This window comes from Euprymna scolopes, chromosome 4 (genome assembly GCF_053919585.1).
Source record: "Euprymna scolopes isolate OS-2025 chromosome 4, ASM5391958v1, whole genome shotgun sequence".
Classification (NCBI taxonomy): Eukaryota; Metazoa; Mollusca; class Cephalopoda; order Sepiida; family Sepiolidae; genus Euprymna; species Euprymna scolopes.
The window spans coordinates 97,870,026-97,893,255 of NC_136485.1; the positions used below are offsets into that span (position 1 = coordinate 97,870,026).

General features: G+C 37.3%; 1 protein-coding gene across 2 annotated transcripts in view; it reads right to left on the minus strand.

The window, feature by feature from the left end:
• The window catches only part of LOC145269054 (voltage-gated potassium channel subunit beta-2-like), a 1,304,007-nt gene that overhangs the window by 803,113 nt on the left and 477,664 nt on the right, over positions 1-23,230 (minus strand). Inside the window, exon 1 of one of the 2 annotated variants that reach the window (XM_080124661.1) lies at positions 16,100-16,293. The exons of the other annotated variant lie outside the window; for it this stretch is intronic. Coding sequence (XP_079980787.1) covers positions 16,100-16,119 — 20 coding nt within the window. The 5' untranslated portion in view covers positions 16,120-16,293. Of the gene's footprint in view, positions 1-16,099; positions 16,294-23,230 lie in introns of those variants that run through there. 2 annotated transcript variants of the gene reach the window in all.

Genomic DNA, 23,230 nt, shown 5'->3' on the forward strand with positions numbered 1-23,230 from the left:
GGGTGCCCTTTAACCTTCATAGATATCTTGAGTACAGGACTAATACTCTTGCCCTGATCCGCCACGAAAGTACGTCCCACAAAGGACCTAGAGCCTTTAGGACACATTAAGGAATAATGGTTTTTTAGACCACAATTACTGCAAGGGAAGGGGAACCCCTTAACCCCCCTGCAACTGGACTCTGAGTGCTCACTGAGGCACCGGAGACATAATCTTAATTCTTTCGCTCGAATAATTTTAGATTCCGAATTTGGAAATTTAGAACAAACTCTTGTCAGGTGACCATCAACCTGACACAATTTACAAAATTTATTTTCGCCATTTTTGACGAAAGACTTAGAGTTATTATTACTCTGAAAGGACTTGATTTGTTTTGGCTCCGAATTCTTCACCACGAGGGTTCCAGCATTCAACGAACCCGACATGTTTGGTGGGAATTTTTCCTGCCTTGACGCATTTAAAGGCGACGCCATTATTATGTCTATGACGTCAAACGTATATGTTAAAATAGACTTTAAAGAAGGAAACCGTTTACAGGATTTATTCATTATTTCTCTGCGAACACTGTTCGGAAATTTAGCGAACAGAATATGAGCTATTAATCTTCCTGAGGTGGATTTATCTGTAAGAAAATCCATGCCAAAGGAATTATCCATCTCCGTCAGTTCAAGTTTGACTCGCTGGACGAGGATTCTGATATCCCTCAAAGACGCATAATGGTCTGGTTGTGGAATAATGTCATCGAATATTTTGTTCATAATTGCTGAAGGATTTAAATATTTTTCCTTCAGACACTCCAAAGCTGCGTCGTAATTCTCGGGAATCACATCAAACCTAGAAATAATATTAAACGCCTCTCCTGATAATTTGGATTTTAGCAATAATAATTTATTTGCACTTTTCATGTTTGCAGTACAGAATTCAAATTTCCTTAGGAACCCACGGAATTCAAACTTATCGGGAGTTGGATCCCCACTAAAGGGGGGGGGGACACTCCAACTCCATTTTCATGGGAACAATATCCCTTGATTTCTCAATCTCCGGCTGGAGCTCACCCAGTCTGTCGTGGACTCCCACCTTAAACATTTCGAAGTCACAACAGATATTTAGTCTTTCCTCATCTGGGGACTTTAAAATTAACTGATCTAATAAATCGTCCACTTCATACAACCGTTTCTCGATGTTGGAAGAAAAATTATTTATACAACGCCCACCTCCTCTCTCGTTCATCCAATCCAAAGAAGCCGTTATACGAAACTTCTTAGCCTCAATTCGACCAAGGAGATTTGAATTTGCCATGTTCGAAGGACACAACACGGGGAAAAAAAAATGGCCGTTCCCACGTGGGAAAATAAAAACAAAGGGCGCGAAAAGATTCTCTGACGAGAACCAACTATTATCTGAAGGGGGTTACATCAACAAAATTCGAAACTCCCAATGAACAAGGAATTTAAACCCATAAGGAAAGTTCAGACCGACATTACGACAACACATTTCAACAATGAATCAATTATAAATTCAAGAATTAATATATAATTGCTTTCCATACATTATTTAAACGATTACAATTATCGTAAAATATTTGAAAGGTATTTTTTTTTTTTTACGAATTAAAACTTCAGTTACAATTTACATGAAATAATATTTATTTTCAATGAATAAGTTCTTTTATGGACCATTACAATTTAATATAAGAATGAATATTCAATATATTATTTTTTTTCAAAGCACATGGTCTTTTAAGGACCTGAAAGAGTATCTTGTGTAGTTTCCGACGTGTAGGAGACGGGGAGTCTCGTCGTGGGCGACGAAGCGTTTCACTGAAGAACCACGGCAACACACAGCGAACCAACAAACAATGACAGCCACGGCGCGAAGGTAATTAACAAAGCTCAGCTGACTGCACGAATAGAAACGGAACCCAACGGTCACTAACGGAACCCAACGATCACTGTACTGATCGTCACGAACGTCAGAACCCGACTGCCTCGCACCTCCAATGGACCGATTTTTATTCCTCAAGATGGCCTAGCTAATTTGCGATCTTGCGAGATTCCGTCTCTAATAAAAGCAGGCAGGCGCCATCTTGGAACTCTTTCTTCCGCTGCCCTGACCACAAGATCAGCCACCACCCCGCACACCAGGCACACACGGACCCTCTTGTGTCGAGGGCTACAGTTAGTCTCACACTCCCCCCTGGTCTCCAGATCACATACGTGATACGGCGGACGTGGCCGTTTGATTCGAGCACTCCTGCGGAGGGGCATTGCCGGGACTTCCTCATCGGAGCTCTCAGAAGTGGCATCGGAAGCATCAGCATCAGCATTAGAGCTCGCAGTTGAGTCACCAGGTTCGTGGGGCACAGGTTGGATCCATCGCTCATCGTCGGATGACTCGCTCCTTCCACTGCTCGCAGTTGAGTCACCAGGTTCGTGAGGCACGGGTTGGATCCATCGCTCATCGTTGGATGACTCGCTACTTCCACTGCTCGCCGATTGGTAAGCGCTTAGAGCGGGCCGGACATCCCTTACGTGGCGTGGAGTATCATCGACTAGTATGACCTGTTCACTGATGACGCCGGTGACCCGCCTCCTCCAAAAGCTGCTGGTGCACCGGCCGCCGGGTGGCTTCACCCAGACGGTGTCTCCCACTTGGTACGTCCCCTGGGGTTCTCGTTGGTCGGGTAGACACACTTCAACGTCCTTGACGCACACGTGGTAGTGATGAATCGCATCAGCGGGCGCACTGCCGCCAGACACGGCGTCCTTAGGCGTTGTGTTGTATCTGTAAACCGCCTCCGCGATCGTACACTTCTTCCTGGCCGCGATCCTCTTCACGGTTCGGTGGCACCGCTCCGCTATGCCGTTGCCGCTCGGCACATACGCGCATCGGTGTCGAAGGCGGATCCCCCAGTTGTCCATAAAATGCCTGAATTCCCTGCTGCAGAACGCCGTGTCGTTATCCGTGAGGATCTCCTCAGGCGGCCCCCTTTCGTAGAATATGGATTCCAATTCGTGGATGACACTGGTGGAATCCTGCCTCGCTAATTGGCGCCAAATCGCGAACCTCGTTGGCCCGCAGTCTATCAGCGTGAGGAAGTGTTGGCTGCCGTAGTGGGTTATATCCATACTCAACCGACTCCAGGTCGCGTCCACTCCCAGCTGTCCTTTCCGCCATCTGGCTGGGGCGGGGTCGATGGACTGGCACGTTTGGCACTTCCTGACCACTGCTCTTACTGCGCTTTTTGGTATTGATGGTCTAGCCAACTTCACAAAGTAGTAGGTCCGTTGTACTCCGGGGTGCCCACTGTCGTGATGTATCTTCCTGATTTCGTCCTCCTCGACGGAGGCAGCACACAGAGGCAATGGCTTAGCTTCTTTCTTCATAGCCTCATACCATCTCCGTGGTACCCGAGTGAGCTTGTCGGCGAGGTTGTAGTCCGAGGTGACGAGCATTACGTCTACGGACAGGTTGTACTCAGTCACCAGTTTTTTCACAGTCTCCAGTCTCCGTCTTATCAGCATTTCGCTGGCTGCCTTGGTGCGTGCCCTGGCCTTGCTCGTGAGTGTGTCCGACACCCAGTGGTGCACGCAAAGTGAGTCAGTGTGCACAAGCAGTTTCTTCACTTCCCAGGTTAATGCCCTTTATTACAGCGTCGAGTTCTGCCAGGTTGATATGGGCAGCATCATTCGCCGGTCGCAGCCAGCAGGCATCCTCAACTACGGCCCCATCTTTCTCCAAAACTACACCGATCGCTAGAGAACTTGCGTCCACCCACACGCTCAGTTCGTCTCCCTGCACGCACCAGTCCCCTGTGGCGGGGTCATTCTTTTTCACACTAGCGACGGTCTCCTTTAACATTCGAACCAATAGTTCGTCGGTTATCTCATCGTCCCAGCCTTTGGTGACCGCATTTGCCCTCCTTTTTATGACGCCTGTCGCTGCACGAACCCATCCGCATACTGGAAGGTGCCCCACAAGTTTCCCGCACAGGGAGAACATGGCACGTCTTGTGTAAACGTCGGGTACGTCGGGAACTGCGGTTCCACGCCTCCACTTCAGGATCCCTCGCTCTTCTTGAACGCTCAAGCCCAATACGCGGGTGCCATCCTCAAGCCGCTCAGAGTCCTTGCAGTTTAGACCAAACTCTGCAAGTTTGGATCTTACGCGCGAAGATGACACGATATCTTCGTTCACGTATATATCGTCAATATACGCCGATGTTCCCTTTCTGATCCATTCTTCTTGTGACAACACGGCATTGACGATAGCCTTCATTATCTGGGGTGCTACGTTTAGCCCAAATCCGAGTCGCGTAAGACAGTATCTCTTCCCGGAAAACATCACTGTCTGGAAAGGCCACATCGCCTCACCGATCCGGACCTGCAAGTATGCTTTTCTCAAGTCCAGTAGGGACACATTGGACCCCTGCCGGCGCCACTCTCGCAGCTTGCTGGCACAGACGTCGGCGTCCGCTGTGAATGCATCAACGTGCGCATTCAACTCGTGGTAGTCCATTACCGGCCTCACCTTTGACTTGTTAGGTTGGGCAACTGCCATCAGCGGTATCAGGCCCTTGGGGGGTCCAAGTTTGTCGTAGGGGTATGGAATCAGCCAACCGTTCTTAATCCATTCACGGAGCTCGCTTTCGTATGCAGGCCTTATCTGGTCGGGCATACGGTACTCTACCACTTTGTTTTGTAGTTTGGCCGGTTCCTTGTCTTCTGACCACCTCCAAGTGGCGGTCCACGCCTTCTGTTGGTCGTCGAACTCCGCACTGAAGTCCGGCTGGTCGACTCTTAGTGCTGCGCACACCGGGGGTCTATCCTGAAACTCTACAACGCCAGCGCGCGTTATGCGCACGCCGCCCAGGGCTTTGATGGCATCGTAGCCTAGCAACAGGTCGAAACTCAGCGGCTTTTCGCGTGTCACCAGTGCTTCGACGTTGGCCGAGTTTTCAGTTCTTGTGCGAATGTGTACCACACCCACGCCGCAACACATTCGTATTTTTCCAGTAATGGTAGTTATCCTGACGTTCTTCTTTTTCCACGCCCGACAGAAGTCCGCACACACTATGGTGCGGGAGCAACCGGAATCAAGGAGGGCTGAACATAACATGTCATTAACTCGGACCTGAATGACAGGGAGCGCCTTGTTTATTTTCTGTTCGGGGAAGAGGTCGGCACTGGCACCTTGTCCCCGTCCCCGTTTCCCGCACAGTCTCGGGCCATGTGCCCAGTCTTGTTACAGCGGTAGCAGCGAACAGCCGTCGACCGCCTTCTACAATTTCTTGCCATGTGGCCCCGCCTGTTGCATCTGTAGCAGATGACATCACCTTGCGGGCTGGGTCCCTGAGACGGTCCTTCGCCACTTGGTGGGGCCTGTGCAACGGCGACTACCGGTTCCTGCACCGTCGAGTCATCCTTCATTATTGTCCTGGCTCTGTCCACTAGGTCACTCAGCGGTAGTGAGGACATGGTAGAGGTTGCTCGCAGGAGCTGCTTTGCTCCAGCGGGGAGTCCTGACAGGAATTTGTAGGCTAGCGCCCTCTCGGGAAGACCGCCGAACAACACCGTCAGCTTCTTAAGCTCGGCGAGATACACGTCCACAGTTTTGCCCAAGCGTATAGACCTCATCTCAAACTGCTCCCATGCAGTGGCGGGGTCAGTGGCGAACGCCCTGTACAACGCCGCCTTGATACTCGAGTAGTCACACTTCTCCTCAGCGCTGATTTGCTGATATACTGCGAAGGCCCCGCTGGTCAGCCGCAGAGGAATCACGCGCTCAATATTTTTCTTGCCGGACAACTGACAATGTAACTCGACCTTCTCAACCCAGCTGAGTACCGGGTCGGATCCGTCGAATTCCGGTATCAACTTTAGATCGAACCTATCCGCCATTGAAGAAAAGAAAACCAAGTTCGGAGTGGGGGGGGGCCGAAATAGCTTGAAAGAGTATCTTGTGTAGTTTCCGACGTGTAGGAGACGGGGAGTCTCGTCGTGGGCGACGAAGCGTTTCACTGAAGAACCACGGCAACACACAGCGAACCAACAAACAATGACAGCCACGGCGCGAAGGTAATTAACAAAGCTCAGCTGACTGCACGAATAGAAACGGAACTCAACGGTCACTAACGGAACCCAACGGTCACTGTACTGATCGCCACGAACGTCAGAACCCGACTGCCTCGCACCTCCAATGGACTGATTTTTATTCCTCAAGATGGCCTAGCTAATTTGCATTCCCGCGCGATCCTGCGAGATTCCGTCTCTAATAAAAGCAGGCAGGCGCCATCTTGGAACTCTTTCTTCCGCTGCCCTGACCACAGGATCAGCCACCACCCCGCATGCCAGGCACACACGGACCCTCTTGCGCCGAGGGCTACGGTTAGTCTCACAGGACCATTACAAATTAAATATAAAAATGAATATTAAATATTATTTTTTTTTAAAGGCGACACAATGAAAGGAAAAATCCAAAATAATGTGGGGGGGGATCGAAATCTTATGCAATAAGAACGTTATTACTCATAAGAAAAAAAAATTGGAGGGGGGAGGAAATCTTTTGCAATAAAAACGGTTTAAGAAATTCTCTTACTCGTTTTTGCCTTTGGCAGAATGAAAGAGACACTCAGAAAAGCAACAAAGGCTCACCTTAAATTCCAAGAATATTTTATTTACAAGAAAGGTAAAAATGAGTCCATATTGCAAAAGAGTACCCTCTTTAGCTTCAGCCAAATGGCGGGTAGTTCATGCCTCGAAAGGTGTAGGTAGTTTTCTTCTTGTGGAAGATGCTGGTTGAATTCGGCCGCTCGTAGAAATGGTTGAGAGTTCTCGAAATCCTTCCAGACTGGTCAATAAGAACAACGCACATTGTGATCGATGTTCCTTAATAAAGTATGCCCTCCTGCGGGCAATGATGATGAAGTAATTAGTCCATAGAACATTTTGCCTCAGGCTTGTATCCGCATTTAAGTGAGCAGAGATAACAAATGGGATAGAACCCTGCCTTAGTTCATTTGGCACGGAGCGAGATAACACGCGTCTGCTTTGCTCGACGCGGGATCGAAATCTGCTTGAAGAAAAACAATATTCCTGCCAATTCCTGAATCCTCCGCAGCAACTGAAACAATGCAATTTCATTGGTCAAAATAATCACGTGATTGGAATAATCCAGCAGTTATCGCCCTTGCATTCTGAAATTTCTAACAAAATTTCGTATTTTAAACTAAACTTCGAAGGTTGGAACGTCCACCCCCCACCTAAAATGTACTTGGAAAAATCGATTTTATAGCGAGATTTAAGAATGGTTAGCCAAAAAAAAGGTGAAAAACAAAACAAATAATCAATAAATAATTTTTACCAAAGGCAATAAATGCTACTTTTTTTTTACTTACATGAATGAATTTATTTTATGTTTTAAAGTATTTTCAAGGGTGTGTGGTGCAAAATATCTCCAGATTTTCTAGAATTTCCCGCTAGATTGCAAACGAAATCTCTAGATCTAGCAGGAAAACCGCTAAATTAGAAACACTGGCCACGTGACACGAAGCGGTAGTAAATAATTGTCCCTAAATAAAAAAAATGGCCTATCTGTACAAAGAAACCCACCTATTTATCATAGAAAAATTAAGTATAATGTTCTAATTAAAAAGAAATATATAAAAACACACATGGATATAGTAAACATATTATACCAAAAAATGGAAGCCATACGTCCAGTGTTTTTTTAGACAATTAATTGCGAACGAACCAAGAGTTACATTTTTATATATATAGATATATAGTCTGTTTATTATACAAATATTGGTCACATATGTGCATACATGTTTCAATGGAGTCCCAATTCAGTCCCAACGTCCCCGAAACAAGTATTGTATCCAATAATATTTGTATAATAAACATATATACCAACTCTGTCCTGCATTGGGTACTCTTTAATAATCACGCGAGTTTCATTGGATTTACGTCTAGGAAACCAATCAATACAACCGGTATATATATATATATATATATATATATATATATATATATATATATATATATATATATATAGGGAAATGTACATACACACACACATACACGTTCACTTTTATATATATGAATGGAAATGTATAAAAAAGCTTATAACTTTTCTTTATTCGTTTTCTATTGGTGACGTGCAGGAATACAAAATAATATGAAAAAAATTTAAAAACTTTTTTACAGATACATATTTTTCGACCGATCCTTCAGTCTTCATCGGATTTCGGCTACAAATTTGCTTGTTAAGGGGTCAAAGTTCAACGATTTGACTTTTGAGAACTCTACCAAACTCCTCCAACAATTTTGGATCTACGCACTTGAAATTTTAGATATAGGTTCCTTTGACATGGATTTAACTTAATAACTTGATTTGAGCCCAAAACAATAAATTTTAAGGGGTCATAATAGAGGTCAAAGTTAAAAAAAATTGACCTCTGCGGTAGGTGTATCAGAATTTTTGTAGGAACTTTTGACACCCCTAGCACGAAACTGCAAATAAAATATAAAAAAACTCGTAATTTCTCTTTTAAAAGTGGGTAGTTTATTTTCTTTATGGATTATATTTCCAAAATAAACTATTAAAGTTGTATAAAAAGTAATAGAAATATTATTTAAAAAGTAGTAATGAAATTAATTGAATTTTACGAGTTCAGTATTTTTCAATTTTTAAACTCGTAAAAATTGAATCAATAGAAAAATTTTGATAGATTTTTAAATCTATCAAAATTTTTTTATTGATTCAATTTTTATGATATTTTCAGGGTCAATGTGAAATTTTATGCTCTTTCCAATAAACCGAATATAATATTTTAGACAAACGTTTTTTTTTTAATTCACCCCCCCCCACTCATTTTCAAATGTCTATTAAAAAGTAAATAATTTATGTATCAAAGTTTTATATATCACAAATTGAAGATAAAAGATCAATAAATAATATATTCAAATTTAAAACAAAAAAAAGTAGTGTTTTTTAGAAATTTACCTGTAAAGTCCAAATTTTAAAACCTTTCTTTTTTTAAAACTCGTTGTTTGTCTTTTGTTTTTTTTTAATGAAACCTTGGTCCTTGCTCCTTTAATTGAAAAAAATAATTAGGGCTTGAATTACATGTTTCGAGGAGTTATAAGCTTCGAAAGATAGCGGGTGGAATTATTCAATAGTTTTCACGAAATTTCTGACACTGCTACCTCTGCGGTCTCTTCCAAATTACTCAGACAATTTCTGGTCTAAATATTTGAAATTTTGCATAAAGGGTCTTCAGAGATAGGGCAAGCTTTTTCATCAGTTTGGGTCGAAAAGTTTTAGTTACCAATATATAAATGTATGTATGTATGTCTGTTTGCATGTCTACCTTAAACTTTCAATAGAGGCGACAGATTTTACCAAGATCAGTATTGTTTTAAAGTACGACCTTTCATACGACAAATATTGAAAAATTGGCTAAAAACATTAATATCTTCCCCTTCAACTAGGCACTTTTCTACAGGGGGGGGGTCACTTTTTTCGCCGATATTTTTTAAAGTAATCCTCTCCTTTAGATTGTCTAGCCTTAATTTTTTAAAATGTCGCTTCCGATTTGGCAGTGGTCGTAACAGCATAAACGTTAGGTTTTACCCCGTTCTTTTCCTCCTTTGCGGTACGGGTTCGAGCCTGCCTTCCCACTACCACTTCTTTTTTTTTTTGCTCAACATACACATCCAAACACCAGGGCAACGCCGGGCGCTCATGCTAGTATATCTATAAAAGTGAAAGTGTCTGTCTGTCTGTCTGTGTGTGTGTGTGTGTGTGTGTGTGTGTGTGTCTGTGTACATTTCTCTACGCAATAATTTAATAACTTGATGGAGCCCAAAACAAGAAATTTTAAGGAGTCATAATAGGGGTCAAAGTTAAAAAAAATTGACCGCTTTTTTTTTTGCTCAACATACATCTCCAAATACCCGGGCAACGCCGGGCACCCATGCTAGTATATATATAAATGTGAATGTGTCTGTGTGTCTTTGTACATTTCCCTACGCAATAACTCTGTCAATTTTTAGTCTACAGGCTCGAAATTTGATATACAGAGTACTGAGATTTGGGAAAATCGATGTGATAGGTTTTTGGCCAGAAATTTGGCGATTAAGGGGTCAAGGTTCAACGATTTGACCTTTTAGAACTCTACCAAACTCCTCCGACAATTTTGGGTCTACACACTTGAAATTTTAGATATAGGTTCCTTGGACATGGATCTAACTTAATAACTTGATTTGAGCACAAACAATAAAAAAGGCGACGGATTTTACCAAGATCAGTATCGTTTTAAAGTTCGACCTTTCATACGACAAATATCGAAAAATTGGCTAAAAAACATTAATATCTTTACCTTCAACTAGGTACTTTTCTACAAGGAGGGGTAGCTTTTTTCGCCGATATTTTTTAAAGTTATCCTCTCCTTTCGATTGTCTAGCCTTAATTTAAACATAAGTCACTTCAGGTTTGGTGCTGGTGGTAACCGCAAAGACGTCAAGTTTTTTTCCCCGTTGTTTTTATCCTTCGCAGTACGGGTTCGAGCCTGCCTTCCTACTACCACATTTTTTTTTTTTTTTTGCTCGATGCACACGTCCAAACACCTGGGCAACGCCGAGCTGAAATGCTAGTATATATATATATATATATATATATATATATATATATATATATATATATATATATATGGCTTATCTGAACGCTTTACTGTAGTTTCATGATGTATTCATTCCTCGGAAGTTTATTAATATATTCAATGTTTATGCATACTGGACCGACACATAAAAGCGCTCACGAAACTATCCCACAGACCAAATATTATTATAACTCCATTTGATAAGAGCGGTGGCATGATATAATACCATTCTAACGACCTGCTGTCACTAGCATAAATAACACCATCCATAAAATATTAGAAGTTGCCAGAGAAATATTAAGCTTGTGCTAGACATAATCAGCATCTTATATAAGAAAAAGGCGATCCTGCCAATACAATTTGAAATATAGATGTGGATAACGAAATCATGAACAATCTAGACACAACATGCATCAGAAAACTCATTACATTTACTTGCAAAGAACTTAAATAAAACACAATTTTATTTTATCTATTCTGATCAACATCATCGTCATTGCATACTTAACAATAACTACTTCAAAAAATTAAATTAATAATAAAAATGGTCTTCTCAAAGAGCAAATTGCTAGTCTATTTTTACAATTTCTACAATTTGCCCCCTTCATTCATCTTTGCATACTTTAGATGTATCAACAATATCCTAATTTCTTCTCAACTTTGAAATAAGAGCTGATTGCTTATATTACTTGTAGTGATGAGAACAATAGTCCAATCACTCTAAGTAATCCTTATTTCTTCTTATAAATTGTAGTTTAAATTGCAAAACTTTCCATAAGTTTTACATATTAAAAAGAATCCAATAACCTGAATAACATTCATGAAAATTCAAAATTCACCAAGTATTTCCTTTTGACCAAAACGATAGCTCTCTTATCGTTGTGACATAAATGTAATTTATTTAATAAAAAGTAAATAAAATATCCTCATCTTTTCATTGAGCACTGTCAATAACCTTGTTATATTCATTGACATTTTACTCTTGGAAACCTGTAACCATGTAATGACTATATATATATATATATATATATATATATATATATATATATATATATATATATATATATATATATATATATATATATATAAAATGAAAATTACAATTGAATTTACCAAAATGATCCAAGATGGTAAAATTAAAGTAAATTATAAATATTAAAGAATTAATATTTATAAAATTATCTCAGCCAGATATAAAAGCTCGATAAAACCAAATAGGAAATAGAGCTTATACTTGTACAAATGGAAATTCTTTTAACTTTCTTGAAGTTTTACATTTGGATTTTACCGTCACTGGATTTTTCTCTTCCACCAGACTATCCATTAATGTGTAATCACCTTTTTCTTTACCATATTCCCTCTGCTTAACTTATTTTGTTTTCAAGTAAGATCTTTGACTTACTTGTTGTTTCATCAAATACTTCTGCATGCAAAATCCGATCTCGCATTTTGCTAATTCCTACCCTCTGATGAGAAGGAGAGTATTTCTTCGAAACTTCGCGGATTAAGGACTATCCATTTATCTAGTGTTTCCTTTTCAGATTAAATATGTTTTTAACTCATTTCAAAGTGTTTTTTAACATATTTCATTAACTGTTTGCTCATATATATATATATATATATATATATATATATATATATATATGATGTAAAAAGAATTGAATCCTTTGGTTGTCAATATCGTTCAAATGTAAACAAAGGAATAACTATTTACAGTAGCCACATAGTGTGCACGTGTGTGTGAGTTCGTTCTCTATGGCTGAGACGAGTGTTTTGAAATTTCACACAAATGTACTTCATATGTTTCTAGATAAATTTTTATTGGAATGCCATGGATAAGTATCGATTATTGATTATCGAAAAAATCCAATTAAAGTAATAACAGTCTGATTTTGACAAAGCATCATAAATACATTGGAGAATCTTTATCACGACACAAGTAAAAGGGCCGGGCATATAAAATCAATGGTTCTTTGATAAGACATTGATAAGCGTTTGAAAGGAATGCTTCTGTTTGGAGTACAAATGAAACATGATACTCAACTTTTGCATTTTAAAATTTAATTCAAGCCATTATATATAAAAAAAAAATAATTTTATAAAATCAACAGTAGATTCTCTACAGTGCAAATGTAGACTTGCAATATATTGTGAACTAAGTTACTGTGGGGAGGCATGTGAAGTTTCTTCTCGTGCAAATTTCAAACAAATATACTTTATGTGTCTAGGAGTAATCTTTATTTTGTATAGGTTGTATTAGGTTTTATATCGGAATGCCTTTGATATGCAAATCGTTAACCAATAATCGAAAAATCTGATTAAAAAGGAACAGCCTGATTTTGAAGAGAATTAACACCTTATAAAAACTAAGTGCATGTATAAAATCAGCATTTGATAAGACAGGGTGTGTTCAAAATGAATGTTTCTGTTTAGAGTACAATTGAAGCATGGTACTTGACTTTTGAATTTTAAACTTTAATTCAAGCCATTATATATAAAAATAATTTTATCAAATCAATAGGAAGTTTTCTACAGTGCAATGTAGACTAAAATGTATTGTGAACTAAGTCAGTGCGAGAGGCATGTGAAGTTTCCTCCTGGTGCACTGCAATCCCCAACATAAGTAGGCAACCAATTAAGTTTATTGAAAAATGGACAATCAATTTCACGGATTTCAATGATAATAAAAGTATGGTATAGAACATTCGTTGATTCTCATTCAACCCCGGGTCTTCCTTCCGGACTTCCTGCTAGTATATATATATATATATATATATATATATATATATATATATATATATATGATACACACACGCGCTCGTGCGCGCGCACACACACACAAATAAATAAATACGTGTTTGTTTTTATTATAGAACGAAAGATGTGTGGTGTGTGTGTATGACGCTGTTTACCAGTACATGATTCTCCTGCAAGACTTTCTCTGGATGAATGAAATTAAGAAAACAAAACACCAGTACAAATAATATTTGAAAATATATTTTTGATGTAATGAAATGTATGACCCTGTTCCATTTCAGAAACAAAAACGTCATTGGAAATTCGAAAAAAAAAGGGGGGGGGGCGGATAGTGTTGTGAAAGAGAGTAAGCTTTTTTATAACGTCATATAGCCGTTAATATATTTCAAAAGATATAATGCAATTCATATTCTTTTTGAAACAAATATGTCCATTATATTTAAATATAGAGGTGTAACTGAAATGAAATTAGTGTATTTTTATTATGTAATTTATTGACTGATTATATGTATTAATTATTATAGATGGCGTTTTCTATAGTGTGAGAGAGTTAACCTGTGTCTAAAATTAAATTATGTTCTTTTAATAGAAGTTTACTTATTAATGGCGGTACATTATAGAAACCTTCACGTTGTTTAATTGTGCTTGAATTTGTGATAAGTGCAGATTCAAGGAGTCTATTGCGGTTTATTTAAAATAAATGTAACTATTTTTTCTTTTTTGAAGTCAAAAGTATGATTTTGCTGCAAAGAATGAGAGAATAATGCATTCAGAGAATTGCGTTTTATTATAACTCTTATGTTCACTGAGCCTTTTTTCTAATCTACGTTTGGTTTCACCGGCATATATATGATGGCAATTTTGGCAAGGAACAATGCATATGCCTGCATTGGAAATTGGTTTGTTTTAGACATAGACTCACAACATAGAAAACACTACCTATTAATACATATAAACACCACCAATCAATACATATAATCAGTCAATAAATTACATAACAAAAATACACTCATGTCATTTCAGTTACATATCCATATTTGAATTATAACGGATATATTCCAAAAAGAACACGAATTGCATCATATCTTTTTAAATATATTAACAGCTATATGACGTTATAAAAAAATCTTACTTTCACAACGCTATGTCCCCCTTTTTTTTAATTTCCAACGACCTTTTCCGTTTCTGAAATGGAACAACATCATACATGTCATTACATCAAAAACATTTGTACTGTTGTTTGTTTTCTTAATTTCATTCATCCAGAATAGGTCTTGCAATAAAGACGAAACGTTGATGAACACATAACTTGGTTTGTTCCTTTTTCATTAGTCTATTTCGTCGGAATATAATTTCTATTATTCTCATCATAATTGTACTATAAACTTATTATAATCGATTTCAAAAATGCTGCAGTTTCTACTACATTATAGATTCATTATTGCAGATATTTCTTGATGATTATTCTTACGATTGTATTAATCTTTGAGTAAAAAATTGGTATAAATTAAAAGCCAAATTATTTATATTCAATATAAATATATATATATATATATATATATATATATTCAATAGTTCTATAATATTACTATGTGTAATATGCTATATAATTATATGATCAATAGTTTTATAAATGTACATATAATATAAATGTACATATAATATAATTACACCTTCAATGACTATACATTCACATGCACAATAAATATTTTTGAATTTATTTTTGCATAAAAATATTACTTTAAACGTTTTTATCTTTTGTACCACGTACGTTTTATCTCATATAATTTCATATGTATTATGTATATGTATTTTTAATGCATGTATATATAAGTTTATCATTTTGTGCATGCCTGTGAAATTTTCGAGTATTACTGCATACTGTTTGAGAATAGCAAAGATTTATGTTTTATTAAGTCGTAACTAATTCAAAACATACATTTCTAAATCAATATACTTAAATGAGTATTATAGTAAAGGTTTGTTTATATACTTATATCTAATAAAATATTTAAATATTTATTATTATTATCTTTTTTTCAGTTCATACTAGTTAAACACATTTATATCAATATGATAGAGTGTAATTGGGTGTTGGTGTGTGAGCGTGTATCTCTATTCACTTGTCTCCCCACGAGGGCAGAGTTAGGTACAAGGATTCACGCATATACAAAAAATGTATATCAACATGTACAATTAGAAGAGCATATATATATATATATATATATATATATATAAAATAAAAATAAAAATTACAATAAGTTTACCAAGGTAATCAAAATGGTAAACTTAAAATATATTATAAATATCAAAGAGTTAATATTTACAAGTAAAGTAATCTCAATAATATATATATATATATATATATATATATATATATATATATATATATATATGAGAGAGAAAGAGAGAAAGAGAGATAGATATTGTGTGTGTGTATATTTGTGATAGATTATCTTTCTTTTTGCAAGTCATGTGTTTTTTTACGCGTTTCTGTGATTTTTGTTATACTTGTTTATGTTTCGCTCATCTACAAATGCAGGCACGTGGAATAATCAATTTTATCGATTTTCAAAACAGAACATTCAGCTTACCGAAAGATTATCTTGAATATTAGCAAACGACTGGTAAGAACCCCCCCCCCCACACACACACGCATATATATATTATCAAGCTTACCTGTAAATAGCTTTCGCCATCTTCAGTACAGCCTTACTTGTACAGCATTCACAACTGTCTTATACGAACAGTGTTTTCTTATAGATATGACAGAAGCTAAGAGACGAGTTTGGTAAAGTCGAAGAGGAGAGGAAGAGAGAAAGTGGATACAAACAGATGGGAGAGGGTAGTGTCTGCATGCACGTGTTGTGTATGAAGGAGAGAGAAAAGGGTGAGAAAGAGAGAGAAAGCGAAAGGGCAAACAACCAAGCAAAGGGGTGGGGATACCAACAGGGTACACGAATGTCGGGTTGTCTACTTGCCAACTATTAAGCGATTTATACCTGCGCTTTTTTCGTACCTTAAGTATGTGCAAGAGTAATGAGGCAATTGTTGTTATGAATATGTGTGAGTGTAAAGTATTTATGAGAGTGTAGGTGTGATTCGAAAGTATTCACTTATTTACTAAGTTTATTTTGGTATGGCACAAGGTCATATGTGTAGTGCGCCGAGTGAACTCTTTAGTACCACTATGTCAGTTCTAATCTATAGTATGAGGAGGAACACTGTTACTGTTAAAAACGAACCTATTTAAAAAAATTTCAATAATATTTTAATTTATGAGAGAAAAATGAAATGGCCCTGAGCTCATGAAACCATACTCCTACCTACACACAGTTGGTATGGGTGGGGCTAGAACGTTTTCATTGCCGATTCTTAAGAACTAGAGTGTTTCTTTGCAATCCCGCAGTCATGAAAAAAAGTAACATATTTTTACTACTCTAATTTTTCATGTGGATACTCCTATAAGAATAAACTTTTATAATCCCAAGTACCTGTTAGTTACAACTTTCTTATTGCAGATCTGATTTAACTTTGGTTAATTTCAATGATTTGACAAGCATCGTTGTTTCAACATGATATAGCTATAAATAAATGTAATAGAAATCAAAATTCTAAATATTTCTGTTTTAGAAACTGGTCATCCGACAGTCATCAAAAATGATCAAAATGCCAAATGATGAATGGTAAAAATATTCGATGAGCACCAAAAAAAATTGGAAAATGAGAATATGAGATGAAAGCAAAATGCACCGAAATTAAAGAAGAAAAATGAGATGAAACAAATTAGATGAAAGGGAAAATTATTAAAAACCTAGTGAGGAGATGAGTAGAGCTCTGGAGGTTTTCTTGCTTTTAGTTTTTCTCTTAGTTAAAATGGCCAAGAAACATTACGTATTTAAAAAAAGAAAGAAAATGTACATCGGCAGTCTCTTTGCGTGAGCAGTCCCCTAAGATGTCCCAGATTTTTTGTTTCTATGTCTATCATAAGAGTGCTGGAAGTAAACGTTTTAACTGGGCTGATGTTCTCCGCCTGATAGTCAGAGAACCAAACCTTGGATTAACCACTAAGGAGGCCGTCCTATCAGCAGGTGCAAAGTACTGGGGCTGCTGCATTGTCATTTGGTGAATGGATTCTGAACCATGCAGTAGCTTTTGGTGGAGTTTCTCAATGCCATATTAGTTACGGCATTACCATATCATATTTATATTATATTTCTTCATTTCTTTTTCTTCCTTACTTTCCCTCTCTGTCCTGCTCTAGCCAACTCTGTCAACCTGTTCCACAAATCCCAATATTCCATCATGAAAAGTCTCAAGAAAGAATACACAATTAAACTGAGAACTCCAACTTCCAATGTATACTCCCACTACCAGGTCTCCTTCTCCAACATCAGGTGTCTACGTTCCAACCTTTCAGAGGTTGAAACCAAATTACAGGACACAAAACCAGACCTAGTGTTCCTGTATGAAACTGGCATTCGACCAACCGTTTCCTTAGATGAGTTCGTGATTAAAGGATACTCTAACTTCACATCAAAATCTGATCCACAATATCGCCATGGGTATGGAATATTTGTCTACATTAGAGGTGGCTTTCCATGTGGTAGGGATATCTCTAGAGAGGACCCTAAATTTCCCTATATGTGCTTCCGGGTTTCATTTGCTCACACTGCATTTGCCCTCTATCGGCTCCACTACATGTTACTAGCTTTAAGAGCATATCTGAGAAAATTGATCATATCATGTCTGCTCATCCCTCAGCTAACATTTTCACGTCTGTGGAGACTTCAAGGTTCACAATGTACAATGGTTAGCCCACTAAAACAAGACAGATCATGAGGGGGAGGTTCTGTAATGATTTTTTCATTGCCTATGATCTAACTCAGATTGTTCACAAATCCACCCATGTGCCCAACACTGACGGTCAGTATGCAAGTCTCCAAGAACTTTTTCTCACAGCTTGCCCTAAGCTATGTTCATCCTCCATTCTGTCTCCACTGGGATCTTCCAACAACTCAGTTGTATCAGTTAAGATAAAAACGAAATGTAATGAGTCCTCACACGTACCTCTCTATCGTACAACTTTATATCAATGGCTGACTGGGATAGTTTCCGTACATTTATATCAGATATACCTTCACATTCCATATTTAAAATGAACGTCTCCTCTATAATACCACACCTGATGGAATGGTTAATTGTCGGTATAATCCACTTCATACCCTCCAAAAAAATTCCAACAAAAACTTAACAGCAGCCATGATTCTCTCCAGAATATGCCTCTGTCTTTGCACACAGAAATCACTTTTTCCATTGCTTTAACGAAATGGCTGTACTGAGACTAAAGCCACTTTCAGGATTACCAACAACCACTGTAAAAGAGTAATAAAGAATGCAAGAAAGTTGTATGCTCAAGCCGTTAAGTCCAAAGTAGCTGAGCAGTGGCTTGGTTCCCACCAGTTTTGGCGAATAACAAACAGGACCCTGAATAGAAGTGTGTGCTCTATCCCAACTATCATCAATGAACCTGCGATAATCTTGTCAGCATCGGACAAAGCCAAACTCTTTGCCAAAAACTTTGCAGCTAATTCTACCTTATGTGATCAAGGCTGCCAACTTCCCATATTTACTCCTCTGTCTGAAAACATGCTATGCGACATACAAATATCTGTGCGTGATGTTGCCTAGCTAATCAAAAACCTCGATTCTAGTAAAGCAACTAGCCCTGATGGCATTCCAATTATAGTACTGAAAAAGCTTCAAACAGAACTAGTTCCCATACTTACAAAGCTGTTTAAACATTGTCTTAAGGAGAATTGCTTCCCAACATTCTGGTAAACCTCATCAGTATGCCCCGTATTTAAAAATTCAGGTGATCGATGATCTCCCTCTCAGCAGACACCAATAAGTCTCTTGTGCATCATGAGTAAGTTGCTGGAATCTGTGTTTAATAGAGATGTAGTCAGCCACCTCAGCAAAAATAACCTCCTCAGTGACATGCAATATGGTTTCCATTCTGCTAGATTTACAGCAGTTGTTCTAACAGTTATATCTGATAGGATTTGTGAATCTCTTGACGGGGGCTTCCTTTCTAAGGCAATTGCTCTTGACATATCAAAGGCCTTTGATAGAGTATGGCATAAAGGTTTACTTCACAAGATCTCCAGCTATGGTATAACTAGAAATGTCTTCTCAATTATTAAATCATTTCTCTCTGATGGTACGGCCTTCCATACAACAGGAACATTCCCAACGAAACCCTTACTTGCCTTATATGATTTTCTGTGTTGCACCTACAGCATCATCTCCATCTTTGCCCTTTATAGTCCCTATAATGATGGAGTTACTGTCAATCGATCGAATATATAAAAACAAAATTGCCAAGATCCTGTCTACCCTTCTGCTAACATTCTGAAAACTGCTGAGTTCTTCAGCCTCACACTCCAGAAGTCTCTTTTGAAAGGAACTTTTCTTTTCTATCACTGGTTTTCTGTGTTGAGCAAAAGCACAGCTGCTCATCCATCTGAGTTTGGTCTTTTATCCCTCTGAAGTCTTGGGAATCCTCAGGGTTAGTCTCGCCTTTTTCCCAATAAAACCAACCATGCCTACTGCTTCTTCTTCCTATCGCAGTCCCTACATATCGATAGCAGACAGAGCAGACTTTCTGTTTTTTAGAGGTGAGTGCATTAGAAGAATTATTACCACACATTCATGTCTGTGATGATTTTAATCTTCAGAATAAACCCTCCATCTCCAGATTTCCTCCCATGACTGAAAATACTCTAAGCACCTCCATATATTGTGTTACAAGAACATTGAAAACCTTAATTGGCCCTGATAGCATTTCAGACATTTTGCAAACAAAATTATATTCTATTCTTACAAAGCTTAATCGTTATTCAAAAGAGAATTGCTTTCCATCTCTTTGGAAAATTTTGTCTTAAAATGTTGGAGATCAGTTTTCTGCATCGCTGTACAAACTACTCAACAGTGCGTCATGAGTTGTTGGAATCTGTGATTAAAAACGTCATCAATAACTTCACCAAAAACAATCTACTTAATGACAAGCAATATGGATTTTGTCCAGCAAGGAAAACTGCTAATGTGTTGACTGTAACATTGCACAGGATCAGTGAATCTATCGATGAGCCCTTTGTTTTTAGGATGATAACTCTCAGTATTTAAAAGGCTGCTGATAGGGCTTGGCACAAATGTTTGCTTTACAAACTTGCTGGCAATGTCTTTGTCTCAAATCCCTTCTCTCTAAATTTTTCTATAAATGTAGTTGTTGATGGACAGAAATCTAAAACAGACAGTATAAACACCGATATGTGTCAAGGATCCATTCTGAGACTTACTTGCTTCCTGGTCCTCATCAATAATCTTCCAAATTTTATATCATTCATTGACATCTATGCAGACGGCATAATTGTTTATGGCAGCACTTGGAAGATCTTGAGCATGCAATGGAGTAACAACGGCTTGTTATTTTTAACACCTCTAAAACCAAGCTTCTCTCCTAATGCTTGGATCCTCATTTTTCTTCAGTTTAAGTGAATAGCCCACTCCTGAATAAATCCCCATGCCTTCATAAGCTCCTAGGACTGATTTTCATTACAGATCTTAAATAAAAGACTTACATCAAATCTGTTACTAATATCGCTGGAAAAATATTTGGATCATTCTACAGCTCCAGAAAGTAGCAAAGTAATCCTATATCTGTACAAGAGCCAGATACATCTTAAGATAGAGTACTGCAGCTACAGCTTTGAAAACATTACAGCCAAGTAATATGTAACATTTACATGTTAAAAATATTTCTGGAGCAGCTGTCTTTACAGTAATGAAATTAGTAGGCAGAGTCAAAACACCTGCTAATTTAGTTTGCCGTCATTTAGTACTTTTAAAGATTTGCCCTCAATGTAAATAATACTTGGATAGAGACAGATGCCACCAAATAAAATTGTCACAAGAGATATTATTACATGGAGTTACTTGGCATGCTCACTCACAGAAAAAATGGGATGAGCACCAAAAAAAAAAAAAACCTTTTACATGCTGATCATATTTTGTGTTACATATGTTATCACGTTCACCTTCTTACTGTCCTTATTTAAGTCATGTTGAAAATATCCAACCTTGATTGATTTTCAACAGTGTAGCTCAATGTGCATAACTGTATAGCAACTTTTTTTCTCATCCTATCCATTTATGATATGGATATTAATGTGAAGATCCTTGCAAAATATTCTATAGCTCAATCTTTTAAAAATACATTCATTATTTTATTATTTTGTATTGTGTTGAGAGCCAATATTCTATGCAATTATCTTTTATTGCATTTTCTGAATTTACTTTTAAAAAGTTGCTAAACTTGTTTGCACTTACTTCACCTTGTCAAGAATCGTTACATGCTGCAAAAAATGATATATTTTACTATTATCATTTATTTATAACCATCATATGATTTCAAAGGAATCACTACTTATCAAGGTCTGGAGGCCACTCGAGGATAAGGGTTACTGAGTGTACAGTAGTCAATAGGACAATATCGTAGTAATTGTTAGGTGTGGAAATTTGGTAAATTGGATTATTTAAGGGGACGATTCATCAAGAATTTGTTCACGTTGGACTTATAGTCAGCTGGAAAGCGGGGGAACGGAGGAATGCATGCAGTTCTAAGAAAAAAGCTTTGTTCATGGAATCCATGTTTGAGTTTAGGCACAAATAAAGAGTGGAAGGCTCAATATATAGTAATGATTTGAAAAGTTAAAAAAAAATGACTCGTGTGCCACCACCAAGAATTGAAACCAAAATGTTTACCTTACGATTTACTTTTTCCTTTGACGTCTATGAAGACATGTTTGCTGCAAGCCTAAAAATTAAAATATGAACCAATAGCTATTACGTTACGCATGCATATTCATAATGCCATCGTTCAATCATTACCTGGCAAAGTCCATTTCTTTAATTTTCACACTTTAGTACTGATTTTCCCTGGCTAAAACCCAAATATAAAGTTTTGCATGAGTTTGAATATTCTATATATTAAGTTTCTTGTCTGTAGACCAAAAACTGACAGAGGAGTTTGGTAGGCAAATTCTTTTAAACAAATATATATATATAGCATACATAAATATATATAGAAAGAGGTTTGTCCTTAGTATAAACTTTTTACGCAAATATTACACAAGTATAAATCATATAGAATATCTGCATGAATATAATTAAACATAATAATTGACTAAAGGAAATTGAAAAAAAACTAATATGGAATTAATTAAAATGAATGTTTAAAAGAATATGCAAATTAGCTAGAATGCAATTACAAAATTCCGCAATTAAAAAAATACAACTTTGTTATATAATACAAAGTTGTATTTTTTAAATAAATAGAAAAAAAGGTTTTTAATATAAATATCAATACACACAAAAAACAAATTTATATATATATATATATATATATATTTTTTATATATATATTTTTTTTATATATTATTATATATACTTTTTTTATATTTATATTTATTGCTGCACTTGTAGTGCATCACATTTGAATTTTACTTTTCCACCGGAAATACGGTTGATAGATGAACCATAAAAGTATACATAGTGAATAATATGATAATAAGTCTTGTGAAGTTATTACTTTTATTAAGTTTGTTAGCATATTTTGTATTACTGAATAGATCCTTAAATTTTCATGTATTTCTAATATTGTTCCAACTACTATAAGTAATTTTGATACAAGCAACAATATCTATTCAATGTTAATCATCCTGAGGCATTCTTGGATTCTTTGATAAC